Source organism: Capsicum annuum, chromosome 8 (genome assembly GCF_002878395.1).
Source record: "Capsicum annuum cultivar UCD-10X-F1 chromosome 8, UCD10Xv1.1, whole genome shotgun sequence".
In the NCBI taxonomy this organism is placed as follows: Eukaryota; Viridiplantae; Streptophyta; class Magnoliopsida; order Solanales; family Solanaceae; genus Capsicum; species Capsicum annuum.
Window position 1 is genome coordinate 151,169,006 of NC_061118.1, and position 13,264 is coordinate 151,182,269.

Here is a 13,264-nt window from a genome sequence, read left to right on the forward strand (position 1 = left end):
GGACATGTGATATTCGGATTCCAGACATAATTGTTGGTTATCAAGCTATATGAGCTGAAGCTAGTGGATTTTAACCGAAGAATTTGAGGGAGTGGAACAAGTTATGGTTCGTTTTCTAGCTCATCAGATATTTTTGCACCAGATTCTCCTTTAAACACATATTCTCCCGTTTAAATTATGTGACATAGTTTGACTGGACACGGAGTTAAAAGTAAGAGAATGTATTCCAATTGCAAGAATTCTTATCTAGTAGCTGGTTCTTATTCTTGGAGGCTTAAATTGCAATCTTATCCTTTACTTGAAGAATGAAAGATTCACATCTATCTTTTATTATACCCTAAATTATTTTCACAAAAAACTTTTGTTACCCTTGTCCTGCTTGGTCCTACTAGCCCTCTCATGAAGATACACCAATGGGAAATGAAAACCTCACAGCCAGGCTAAGTATATGGAGAATTTGGTTCTTTCACATTATGGAGAAAGCTAAGGGAATCCAAAAATAGAGACAGTAGAAACAGAATAAAGGAAAAAAAAAAATGGATACACATGCAACATGACTCTACTTTCTATATAAGGAGAGAGTTCAACTTGCTTAAAACTTAGCAAGGAAAAAAAATAAAAATAAAGAAGCAGGTATAGTCCAAATAATAGTTATGGCTAGTTATGGCAGGGGTGGAGGTTTTAACACCTACAATGAGGTGCAACCATACGAAGATGATTGGGGGAAACCAATTACTACGATGAGTGACTACCCTGATCATGTTTGTCGCCCTGTGATCGTTGATGTTCAAGGAAGTAGGAATCCAATTGTTTCCTACTCAACTGAACATGGAGTCAAGGGTTATGTGGTGAGAGCTCAAAGAGTTGTTGAAGTTCGTCGTAGTTATGATATTCCCATGAATGGTCTTCTAGATGAGTACAATGGGCACGAGGAGTGGGACGATCATAGTCCTAGGAAGGTCAATGACTTCTTCGACATAATTCATAGTGAAGTCAGCCGACCAACTCATTCCACTCTTTTGAGTCCTCCAAAGTTGATCACTAAAAAACCTAGTTGGATAAGCGAAGATCAGGATTCTCCCAAGTATAGGGAGCATCGCGATTTTAGTGGCAGCCCTCTTCGCAATAAGTTTGAAGGGTTGCACCTTCAAGATAATCGAGGATCAAGTCCGTTTAAGTATAGTGACGGCTATGTCCAGTCCATGGATTCTCCCAAGTCTGGCCATGTCAAGGACTATGGAGTCAACAACACATGGGATTCACCACCAAGATCAACTCATGGGGATTGGGATAGCAGGAGAAGTCATGATGATTATGTTAAAAGCCCATATAGTAACAATAAAGATGATTATGGCAAGCCAAAATTCAATGGAGGTTACAAAACAACTAGTCCTCCACTTACCCAAGCCACAAATGATATTGGCACTGCCATGAGGATCCTTCAGGAAGGTAACAAGCCTCGGGCTTCTCCGACTTATGCACCACAATCACATTTTCCAGCATCTTACTCAACTCCACATATAAAAGAAAGTTACCCTGAGAGAACTCAAGGTGGAAAGCCTTCGGCTTCACCTGTTTCTACCCAACCATCCTATTATTCTACATCAAATCCGATAGCCGAAAGGAAAGAGAGTTACTCTGAACCAACAAAAGGAATGAAGCCTCTGTTTTCCCCTGTTCACACACAACGACCAGATTCTCCAACTTCAAACCCGACACCTCAGAGAAAAGAAAGCTATCCTGAGTCAGCGCACGGCGCAAAGCCTGTGTTTTCCCCTTTTCATACACAACAACAACATTCACCAACTTCAAACCCGACACCTCAAAAGAAAGAAAGCTACCCTGAAACAGCATACAGCCCAAAACCTCTGTTTCCCCCTGTTTATTCACAACAACCACATTCATCAACTTCAAACCCGATACCTCCAAGGAAAGAGAGCTACCCTGAAACAACTCCTGGTCCAAAGCCTCTGTTTTCACCTGTTTACTCGCAACAACAACCACATTCACCAACTTCAAACCCGATAACTCAAAGGAAAGAGAGCTACCCTGAAACGAATCATGGTCCAAAGCCTCTGTTTTCCCCTGTTTATACACCACAATCACATTTACCAACTTCAAACCCGATACCTCAAAAGAAAGAAAGCTACCCTGAAACGAATCATGGCCCGAAACCTCTGTTTTCCCCTGTTTATAAACCACAATCACACTCACCAACTTCAAACCCGACACCTCAAAGGAAAGAAAGCTACCCTGAAACAGCACACGGCATAAAGCCCGTGAACCCTGCTTATACACCACAATCCTATTCACCAACTTCTAATCCGACATCGCAAAGGAAAGAAAGTTACCCTGCGACAGCACACGACACAAACCCTATGTTTTCCCCTGTTTCTACACAACCGTCACATTTTTCAACTGCAAATCCACCATCTCAAAACAACGAAAGTAACCCAAAGAAGACAAAAGGTTGGAAGTCTCTGTTTTCCTCTTCTCCTAAGCAACAATCAACACCTGAAATGAAACAAAGCTACCCTGATCATGAAACGCAAGGTTGGAAGCCTTCATTTTCCACCTCTTCTCCACAAAAGGAACACTACACTCCACAAATGGAAGACCATTACCCCAACCAAATCCAGCGCGGTGATCCCTTTCCACCTCCATATGAGATTGCACAGTATGGTACAATCGCCCCACCAAAAGAAACCATTGACAGCAGTGAGGCTAGGAAAAAGTATGCTAACTTAAAACCGTCGTCTCCATCACAGATGAAGTACTCAGGAACAATTGATAGCAGAGAGGCCGTGAAAAAGTACAATGGTGCATTTGTTCCATAGAGAAATGCCAAGATGTTTGGAAATTTCACATCATATACGTCTTTTCTTCTTCTTTGTGAGCGTGGTGCTGTTTTCTTGAGTGTTTGTGTTTGAATAAACGCATTGAAATATGTTGTTGCTAATGTATTAGTACAGTTTGCTCATGTACTTGTGATTGCATATGAAATGAGAAAAGAGTGGTGTTTATTACGTCAGATTTCTTCATGGTTTTGGAATATTGAGTTACAGTATTTGTTTTTCACTTAGCTTTGTGAACTGGATAAAGTTGGATTAATTTTTCATTCACTAGACAAAGTTAATATTGACATGAACCATAATTTATTTCGAGAAATACCACAGTTAAGAAATGGGACGATTTTGGGTCATTGAAATGTCTTATAAAAGTTGATAGAATCAATGAAATGATTGAATAATTGAAAAATGAGATTATTCTTATCGATCTTGATAGTTCGGAACCCACAAACCATCCCGACCGGGGTCAGACAAAGATTAATCAAAGAATAAGAGAAAACCAAAGATCAACTACTTCAGGTGTGTATAGAAATAAAAACCCCAAAAAATGAAAGGTAAACGAAAATAAAATTCCAGTATATATGAGTAATAACTCATGAGCTAATTATATGAAACTTGGAACGCCAAACACGACTAAAAAGAGCATATATAGAGAGCAAGTCAAGCAAATAAATGGGGGCATTTCATATAAGATCCCAAAGCCAACTAAATGGATACGAGAACTATATGAAAGTTCATATTAGATGTGATAAAACAAGCCGGTTGCATTAAATTTGTATGGTCAAAATGGATTAAGCCAATAAACACTTGAAGATCCAACCGTCCAAAATTTGCTTGGATCAATATGGGTTATGACACGATGGCCAAATAATGCCTCATAACAACCTGCCAAAGTGACCCAAGTTTCCCTTATTATATAGTATTATTCAACTAATAATACTTTATATTTTACTCCATTTGGTTGATCTGAAAATATATTACTATCAATATAGAATAGTTGATGCTATGTATAAATATATTTCCGGGCTACTTATATCGTCAACCAAACATGATATAAAGCTAATATCAAATTTAATCTTGATATAACCCATCTTATTCCATCAACCGTGGGACTATTTTATGCCACCTCCCATATGATATAAAGCAATCTAGGAATAATAATCCTAAATTATAATCCCAAAATAATTTAGTATATGTACCAAACAATCCCTCCAAACTAACTAGCATCAGCCATAGTTAATTATTTCCTACTGTCCCCTTTGTCCAAAACTTCTCTAATCTGCTCACCAAACTAGTACGGAGTACTACTATTAAGTTGATTTTCGTCAACATTAATTAGGCATGCTACGTGACTTTACGATGTTCACTAGCAGTTTGTGGAATTTTCTGTGTAGGAGGAAATTAAGAAAAATAAATGTTGATTTTAAAAAAAGCTATGTAAAGGCTATAAAATCTCAAGACAAACATTACAAATATACTACTTCTCTCCATTACCAATATAGTCTGCTTCTAGCTAACTTGTCCAATTTAATTACCATGTCTGATCAAATTGTTCTAATTGATCCAAATGTCGATCCTTATGGATACTTGGGCATTATTCGTAACGCTGATGGCTCTATCACACGTCCAGACCTTCCAACTCGCTCATTTCCCACCCCTACAGCTGATCATGATTCCTCGGTCTTCACGAAGGATGTCGTTATTAACCCCGCCAAAGACACGTGGGCTCGTATTTTCATCCCTCGTGAAGTAGTAAACTCGGAAGATAAACTCCCTCTTGTGGTATATTTTCACGGTGGAGGATTCGTAATGGCGGTTACTGTTGACACACTGATCTTACAAAAATTTTGTGCAACACTCGTAGCTGAAATTCCAGCGATAATCGTATCGGTTGACTATCGATACGCGCCCGAAAATCGACTCCCCGCAGCGTACGATGATTGTATGGAATCATTGCATTGGATTAAAAATACCACCGATGATCTGCTGAAAAAATATGCTGATTTCTCCAAATGTTTTCTCTTGGGCACTAGTGCTGGTGGCAACATAGCATACCATGTAGGACTATGTGTTGCTGGAGTTAGTGAACAACTTAAGCCTTTAGAAATTAAAGGGTTGATTTTACATCATGGTTTTTTTGGTGGGAACGAAAGGACAAAGTCTGAATTAAGATTAGCTCACGATAAGATATTGTCGCTAAATGTGAGTGATATCATGTGGGAGTTGGGGTTGCCTATAGGGAGCGATCGCGACCATCCATATTGTAATCCAGTGATGGAGATTCGATCGAATGAAAACTTGTTAGATCGAGTGAAAATACAAGGTTTGAAAATTTTGATGATTGATTGCGATGGTGATCCTTTGATCGATCGACAAATCGAGCTTTTGAAGGTATTGAAAGAAAAAGGTGTGCAAGTTGTGGATAGCTTTAGTGAAGGAGGGCTTCATGGATGTGAGTTTTTTGATGACATGAAGTTAAAGGACATGGCCCTTGTTGTAAAGGAGTTTGTGAGAGCTTAATTAAAACACTTGTGGCAAGTGATCTTTTTATGAATATTTGTAATAATTATGACAATAAGATCAAATACGTGGAGAAAAAAAAAAGAATTGTTTAGATTTAGAGTTTTAAATAATTTGTGAAATGTTGTTATTACATATTATTAAAGTTCAATAAATTGAAACCTATTGCAATTTTCGAGCTCCCTTCACCAGTTTACTATGATCCAATTTTGTTTTGACTAATATAGTGACGGCGCTAGCTTGGGATTATCTGAATTGTTTTATTGGATAGTTATTATTAGTTAGTATTATCTTCCATCATATAGACATTAAGACTTTTTTTTTTTAATGTTCACTTGAATTTAATGAATGTAGTCTCTCATTGACCCATAACACATTGTTGTGGCAGGGAAAACACTCACCACTTATTTTCTTGGCGGAGGATTTTACCTAATTAGTTGTGATGGACAAGTTCTTAAAAAAGTCAAATTCTTCCCTATTTAATTAACAATGCCATGCAAGAAATATAGTTCAAGATATAGTGGGACTCATTATTTACCAAAAAAAAAAAAAGAAAGGGACTCATTAAATTTACCACACATATCATAACACGTGGAACATTAGCCTACCATTTTCAATTTCAAAAGTAGGCATACGTGGGTCCTCTATTTTCAATTTATTTATCATTTCTATTTCTCTTTTTCTTTTGGTTTTGGTTTATATAGAATTGTTTAAAATTATTACTACTATATTTAAGTTGGGTATGGAGAAAATTTTATTGGGAGCATCACCTAAAGAATGAGTTCTGCAATGCGTGATTCAGATTAGTCAGAATTATTTAACAAGGTGATAATTTAAGATAATTAATTATAACAAAATTAAATAAATTTTACTCTTTATTTAACTTTCATATTAAAAATAATAATTTTAATGCTTAATATGAAATAGCCAAATTTAAATTTTTAAATAATTAATAAAGATGATTTAGTAAAATAAATTTCTATTGAATATTTTCTTAAGATTTATGTCAAGTCAACATATACCAAAAAAAAAAAAAAATTAAAGAGAAATACCTAATATGATCTTACTTATGTGAGGGATAAACATAATTTATTATTAAATAACGTGTAATGCTAATTATTCTTGTATATGTAAAATATATTATCGGTATTTGATTAAGCATATTGATTCTATGAATTAATAGATTTTGTTATTGAAACTTTGAGAGTTAATTACTTGTTGGCTTGTAGTCATTTTAATCACCTCAAACCCAATGCAAATATTTTAATATTTTATTTTATAAACTTACTTTATAAAATCTATTTTACTCAGAATTTATTCAATTGATTCGATATTTTTTTGTTTTATTTTTTTAAAATTACAAACCTATCGAATCTATGATTTTAATTAAAGAAACTTAATAATTGGTGTTCCTTTTATTTCTAAAAATTTACTAACACTCCTAGAATTAACTATAAGATTGAAAAACTCTTTTTACAGTACTTATTATATCCCTAAATAATATGTTGTTATGGTATGTAGACTAGTAATAAGCTTTTTTTGGTGACTTTTCATTAGTTTTTTCTTTTCTAAATTTGTATGTTTAAACTAGACTTTGGAGATGACCTTTGCACTTTTTTTCTCCATTTGCATTGGTCTTTTTAATTATTAATTTATTCATGATCCATTTTTTTGGGGATGATCCACTCAAATTTTGGGTCAACTATATTTTTTTTCTTGTATATACACCAGTCAGTGTCATTTAATATTCAAACAACGAAGTTGGCATTCTATTATTGGCTCGACTATTTTTTGTACACATACAACGGATCTGAAAATATTACAGTACTTTTGAATTATTGAATTGTGTTATTCTCTTTGACAGATAATGGCTTGTTAAATAAAGTATACTTTCTGGTCAAAATTAGGAAATTGTCCTTTTCATTTCAAGTTGAAATATCCATTAGTTATAAGAATTTGGAGTTTTTATCTTTATCTCTATATGGCCAATTTTGATTTATATTTTTATTTGGTAAAATGATTCCTGATATTGTCTCCATTACTATAGTCTGTTTGTAGCTAATTATTTGTCTGATTTAATTTCCATGTCTGATCAAATTGCTCCAATTGATCCAAATGTCGATCCTTATGGATACTTGGGCATTACTCCTAACACTGATGGCTCTATCACACGTTTGCAAATTCCATCTCGTCCATTTGCCACCTCTACTACTGATCATGATTCCTCGGTCTTTACAAAAGATGTCGTTATTAACCCCGCAAAAGACTCGTGGGCTCGTATTATCATCCCACGTGAAGTACTAAACTCGGAAAATAAACTCCCTCTTGTAGTATATTTTCATGGTGGAGGATTCATAATGGCAATTACTATAGACACACCAATATTACAAAACTTTTGTGCAACACTTGTGGCTGAAATTCCAGCTATAGTTGTATCGGTTGATTATCGATACGCCCCTGAAAATCGACTCCCAGCAGCGTATGATGATTGCGTGGAGTCGTTGTATTGGATCAAAAATACCCCTGATGAGTTGCTGGAAAAGTATGCCGATTTTTCGAAGTGTTTTCTCTTGGGGACTAGTTCTGGTGGCAACATAGCGTACCATGTAGGACTACGTGTGGCTGGCGTTGGTGAATACCTTAAGCCTTTAGAAATCAAAGGGTTGATTTTATATCATAGTCTTTTCGGTGGGAATGAAAGGACAAAATCGGAATTAAGATTAGCTCGCGATAAGATGTTGCCCCTTAATGCGAGTGACATTATGTGGGAGCTAGGGTTGCCTATTGGTAGCGATCGGGATCATCCGTATTGTAATCCTATGGTGGAGATTCGATCAAATGAAAATTTGTTCGATCAAGTGAAAATACAAGGTTGGAGGATTCTGATGATTGACTGTGATGGTGATCCTATGATCGATCGACAAATTGAGGTTTTCAAGATGCTGAAGGAAAAAGGGGTGCAAGTTGTGGGTTGTTTTAGTGAGGGAGGGTTTCATGGTTGTGAGTATTTTGATGGCATGAAGTTAAAGGAATTGGCCCTAGTTATAAAGGAGTTTGTGAGAGTTTAACTAAAGCACTTGTGGCAAGTGATCTTTAATTTGATGAAATATTTATAACAATTATGAAAATAACAGCTTGTTTGGATGGTTGTTACATGTTGTATTGTATTGTACTGTTAGTTTAAATAGAATGTTTGTTTCACTACTTATAAAATTAGTTTCAACACTTAATTTTTTTTTTTTTTATAACCGTGGTGTCCGAGCCAGCTTTCTCGCACCTCAATTAAATCCACGGGATACCACCTCCCACCAGCAATAGATACCAGATAACTCTAAGACTCAGGTTCTCAACCCACTTTATTGACCACCAGGCCACACCCTTGGTGCAGTTTCAACACTATCTGTTACATTAATCAACTGGCCACACATAAGAAATGGTGAAGGCTGGCATTTGACTTTCAGAAGGATGTTCATGACTAGGAGTTGAATAGAATAAGCTCAGATGTTTAGGAGGTTCAGTGAACAAGCAATCCAATCTTCAGAGGAGGATACTCTACATTGGAATTCTGAGAAAGATGGATAGTATACAATAAACTGTTGCTGCAACAGGATATTTTTGAAGTCGGATATTAGACGAGAAAACCTTGGCGACCAAAGTTCAGATTCCAACAGAGACAAAAACACTTGGGTAGCTTCTTTCCATTTGCCCAAGTCTTGGGAGGCAGAGTTACCCGGTTCTTATGCTCAAGGTGCAGACAACTTGACCAGATCAGATAAGAGCTAAGCTGCTTGTTTTGGATGGATAGGTAGTAGAGAGTCAGGGTTGACCCAAGATAGTATACAGAGGAGGATTCTTGATTTGCAACAAAAGCTACAGGTATGACTTATGAGCAAAGCTCCAGAATACCAGCCATTACTACAATACAAAGCATGGCAGATTTGGATTCTGTTCCAAAACCTCTTTGGTAAAAGGTGTGCAGTGGGTGATTCCAGCTATTTTATAGTAAGAGAATCTACTCAGCTGAGAATGACAGGGAATAAGAAAGAAGCTCAGAATCCTGGGGAACAGAGCCCCACTGCCTGTAATATGGACAGTTTGGCTGAAAATTTATGTACAAGTATGTAAATGATCTCCAATCGATGTTAGAAATATAGCAGTCCGATCCTGGCTGGATGACGGGAACTAAATCATTGTACTTTGTACATAAATTTCAGCAACTCTTGGTATTGTAATGTAATCAATGAATTATCTTACTTACCAAAAGAAATGCTTTAGCATTCAAAAGCAAGAATATAATGAAAATCAAAGAGGAAGATGTGAAGTCGCATGCTTTTCTCAAACTTTATAGACAGAAGTATTTTTGTTAAACGGATAGATCAAAAATTCTTTACATGGTGTAAATACATTCTTATCGTTGTATATCTAACAACAGGTTTAAAATACAAGCTACAAAAACTTGAAATCAACAATCAAAGCTACAGCTAAAATTATCAAAATTCTCAGCACCAAGTATCCCTGCACGAGCATTTACCATTTACAAAATGATGAAAACCTGAAGCATCTCTTATGTGTATATCTCTCTTGGTAACAACAGAAACATATTTGAAGAATGTATGGCAGTCACCACAGAGAAGCACGTTCTTCATAACGCGAACAGGTCTTCCAGGTCTCGTCATAAGAAGCCCAAAGGTTACAGCTAATTTTGCACTGTGGTAGAACAAGAATTCTTTCTTCTGATGCTCCTCCACTTCATGAAGCACAAAACTTGTATCAGGTACATATCCAGCTTTCAGACACTCGAAAATAAGTATTTGTACGCCACTGTATACGTCTTTAGACTGTGAATGCAATTTGTCTCTAGCAAAGAAGGAATGGATCTTGTCGCCAACTATGATCCAACTGCGTCCTGGTATTTTTCGGATACCCTTCTCCCTCATCTCCGCCCTAACAAGTTCTGAACAGTGCCATCTTCCAGATGCTGAGTAAAGATTTGACTTTAGTATGAACGTAGAAGGATCCTGTGGGACAATAGCAAGTATATTCTTCATGGCCCTTTTACCAATGCTAGCATTTACATGTAACCTACAACCATCAAGCAAAGCATGCCAAACAGAAGCCTTTGGTTCAAATGGCATTGCACTAATAATCTTTTCTGCTTCTTCGAGCAGACCCCAATAGCCTAAGACACCTACAAAACCTGCATAATGCTCCGAGGTGGGGTTTACGTTATATGAGGATTGCATCGACGAAAAGAACTTTTGACAATAATCAACTAAATTTCTGGAAGTGTATCTATAAGCTGATATTACAAGGACACAGGTTATGGAATCTGGGTTTACTCCTAACTTCTCCATCTTCGCCCACGTATCTAATGCCTCATCCCCCTGCCTATGAAGGACATAGCAAGTCAACAAACCATTCCATGATACTAAATCATGTGCAGGCATAGCCTCAAAGGTCTTAATTGCACTTTGCATTTCACCACACTTGCAGTACATGCTGATCATGGCATTCCCAACACCGGTATCAGACGTTAACCCATGTTTCAAGGCATAGCAATGGATTTGTTCCCCTAACTTTAGAATCCCTAATGTTCCACAAACACCAAGAATAGTGGCCAATGCAACTTCATCAAAAACTAGTGATTCTTCTGAATGTCTGGCCAAGAACAGAGAAATAGCTTCTTCTGGCTGTCCATTTCTAGCATATGCACATATCATTGATGTAAATGCAATTGCATTATCATGGTCAAGTGGCAGCTGATGAAATATCTTTTTAGCATCATCCATTCTCCCACATCGCGTGCACATATCAACCAATGACATCTCAATATGATCATTTGATTTTAAGCCAAGCTTGAGGATAAACGCATGAATCTGTTCGCTTATCTTCCTCTCCATAATTGACCCACAAGCATTAAGAACACTGGTCAATGTACAATCATTCAACTCCATTCCTCCCTCCAATATTCTACAAAATAACGCCAGTGCTTTAAACCCTTCATTATTTTGACTAAATCCAGCCAAAAGAGCATTATAAGAAACACAATTTCTCTCAGGCATGCTGTTAAAAATCTCCATTGCCAAATCAACGTGTCCAAATTCCATATATGCCACAATCATTTCGGTCCAACTAAAGACATCTTTCACAGGCATCCTCTCGAACACATCCACTACATTCTTCAAGGTTCCACACTTGGTGTAAAAGCCTATAAGTGCATTATTCACACTCAAATTACCATGTAACCCATTTTTAAGAGCGTGCTTGTGAAGTTCTTGGCCTTCTCTCACAGCCAAACAGCGAGAAGATGCCGCCAAAAGCATCGAAAGAGTAAAATGATCAGCTATCAAGCATTCGTTTCTCCGCAACTCACGGTACATACCAAATGCTCTATCATACATAGAATCTTCAACCATACACGCAATCACAGTGTTCCACGAAACAATGTCCCTTTGTGGCATACCATTAAACAAAAGAACAACAAACTCCACTAAACCACACTTACTATACAACCCCATTAGTGCATTAATAACATAAGTATAACTCGAATAACCCAATCTAACAACGAGACCATGTACTTGACAACCCAACTCAAGATTCAACGAACGAATACAAGCAGTCAAAATAGCAACATAAGTAAACTCATTTGGTTCAATACCTAACTCCCTCATTTCAAGAAACAACTCAAAGGCTTCTGTTTCACGATTCGACTTAGCAAAAGCCGATATAATCGCAGTATACGACACAACATCAGGGCACGAAAGCGAATCGAAAACCTTCTCAGCAAGATTCAAGTAACCCAATTTCACATAAGCTCCAATTAAACCATTTTTCAAATAAACGTCCTCTTCTTCAAGTTTAAGAATTGAACAATGAATTATCTTGGTTAGCTCCACTTCACCACACCTAACAGAAACACTAAGCAAATTCGCATAATCAATACTATTACTGTCAGTTTCTACTGACCCATTAGAGTCCTTAATTTGCTGAGGGGTTAAAAGGGGTTGCACAAAATGAGATTTCGATGAAGGGTTTTGAAGGAACAAAGAGGATTTTTGCTTATCCTTGGTTTTCTTGGTAGTTGTTAAGCTTGAAGTGCAGGTGAAAAGTGAATGGTTAAAGGGCTGAAGAGGGAGAAGGGATAGAGGGATTGTGGTGTAGTTGGGGCTGTGGATAAGGGCAGCCATGAAAGAAGAAAAGCGCTAAGCATAGTAAAGGGGAGCGGGAATCGGTAAGCTAAGTTTGGTGTGTACTGTGTAGTGTTTGTTCGTCTTTGTGTTTTCTTGGGGGTTTATGGCTTATCCAAGAATTGGGTGTCCATTTTTTTTAGAAGGGTTTATCTGGTTTACTTCAAAAGTTTTCAGCTCTGTGGACTTAATTGGAAGATAATGTTGTGAAGGGTCTTCCAAGTGCTGGAAATTATTTGGACTTATGACCCTTGTAGTAGTTTGTTGTCTTTATATCCGTTCATACGATTAGTTATAACATCGTCTGTATAGCTTATGGTCATGTTACTATCTGTTGGCTTTGGACAGTGAGATTCAATCGAAAATAACCTCTCATGTGCTTTTGAGGTAAAGGTAAGGTCTACATACAATATCATTTCCGATGTGGGATTATATCGGGTATGTTATTGTTGGACTTGTAACCCTCATCCCTCTATTGTATATTTCCCAACATATTTGGAGTCTGTTTTTAACTTCCATAGATACTGCAACAAAAACAACAATCAAGTGTGTGTCAGTCGCAAACACGAAAATGTTTCTAAAATGCGAGTTAAGTTGACGTTCGTCTTCTAAACCATCCATCATCTCGACTAAACTAGAACGCATACACATAACATCTCATATACACATTTTGCATATTTTAGGAATCTCACAAAAGTAAAACTTCCC

General features: G+C 36.9%; 3 protein-coding genes across 3 annotated transcripts; 2 read left to right on the plus strand and 1 right to left on the minus strand.

Moving 5' to 3' along the window:
* Positions 1–4,196: 4,196 nt before the first annotated feature.
* On the plus strand, positions 4,197–5,552 carry LOC107879788 (carboxylesterase 1-like). Its single transcript, XM_016726737.2, has one exon. It carries the CDS (start codon positions 4,209–4,211, stop codon positions 5,367–5,369), a length of 1,161 nt encoding a protein of 386 aa, XP_016582223.2. The 5' UTR covers positions 4,197–4,208; the 3' UTR covers positions 5,370–5,552.
* Positions 5,553–6,958: 1,406 nt separating this feature from the next.
* Positions 6,959–8,599, plus strand: LOC107839491 (carboxylesterase 1). The gene has a single exon (XM_016682997.2). The coding sequence runs from the start codon at positions 7,454–7,456 to the stop codon at positions 8,435–8,437; it is 984 nt and encodes a 327-aa protein (XP_016538483.2). The 5' UTR covers positions 6,959–7,453; the 3' UTR covers positions 8,438–8,599.
* A 1,087-nt stretch (positions 8,600–9,686) lies between these two features.
* Positions 9,687–13,048, minus strand: LOC107839489 (pentatricopeptide repeat-containing protein At5g03800). The gene has a single exon (XM_016682996.2). It carries the CDS (start codon positions 12,554–12,556, stop codon positions 9,869–9,871), a length of 2,688 nt encoding a protein of 895 aa, XP_016538482.2. The 5' UTR covers positions 12,557–13,048; the 3' UTR covers positions 9,687–9,868.
* Positions 13,049–13,264: the final 216 nt, after the last annotated feature.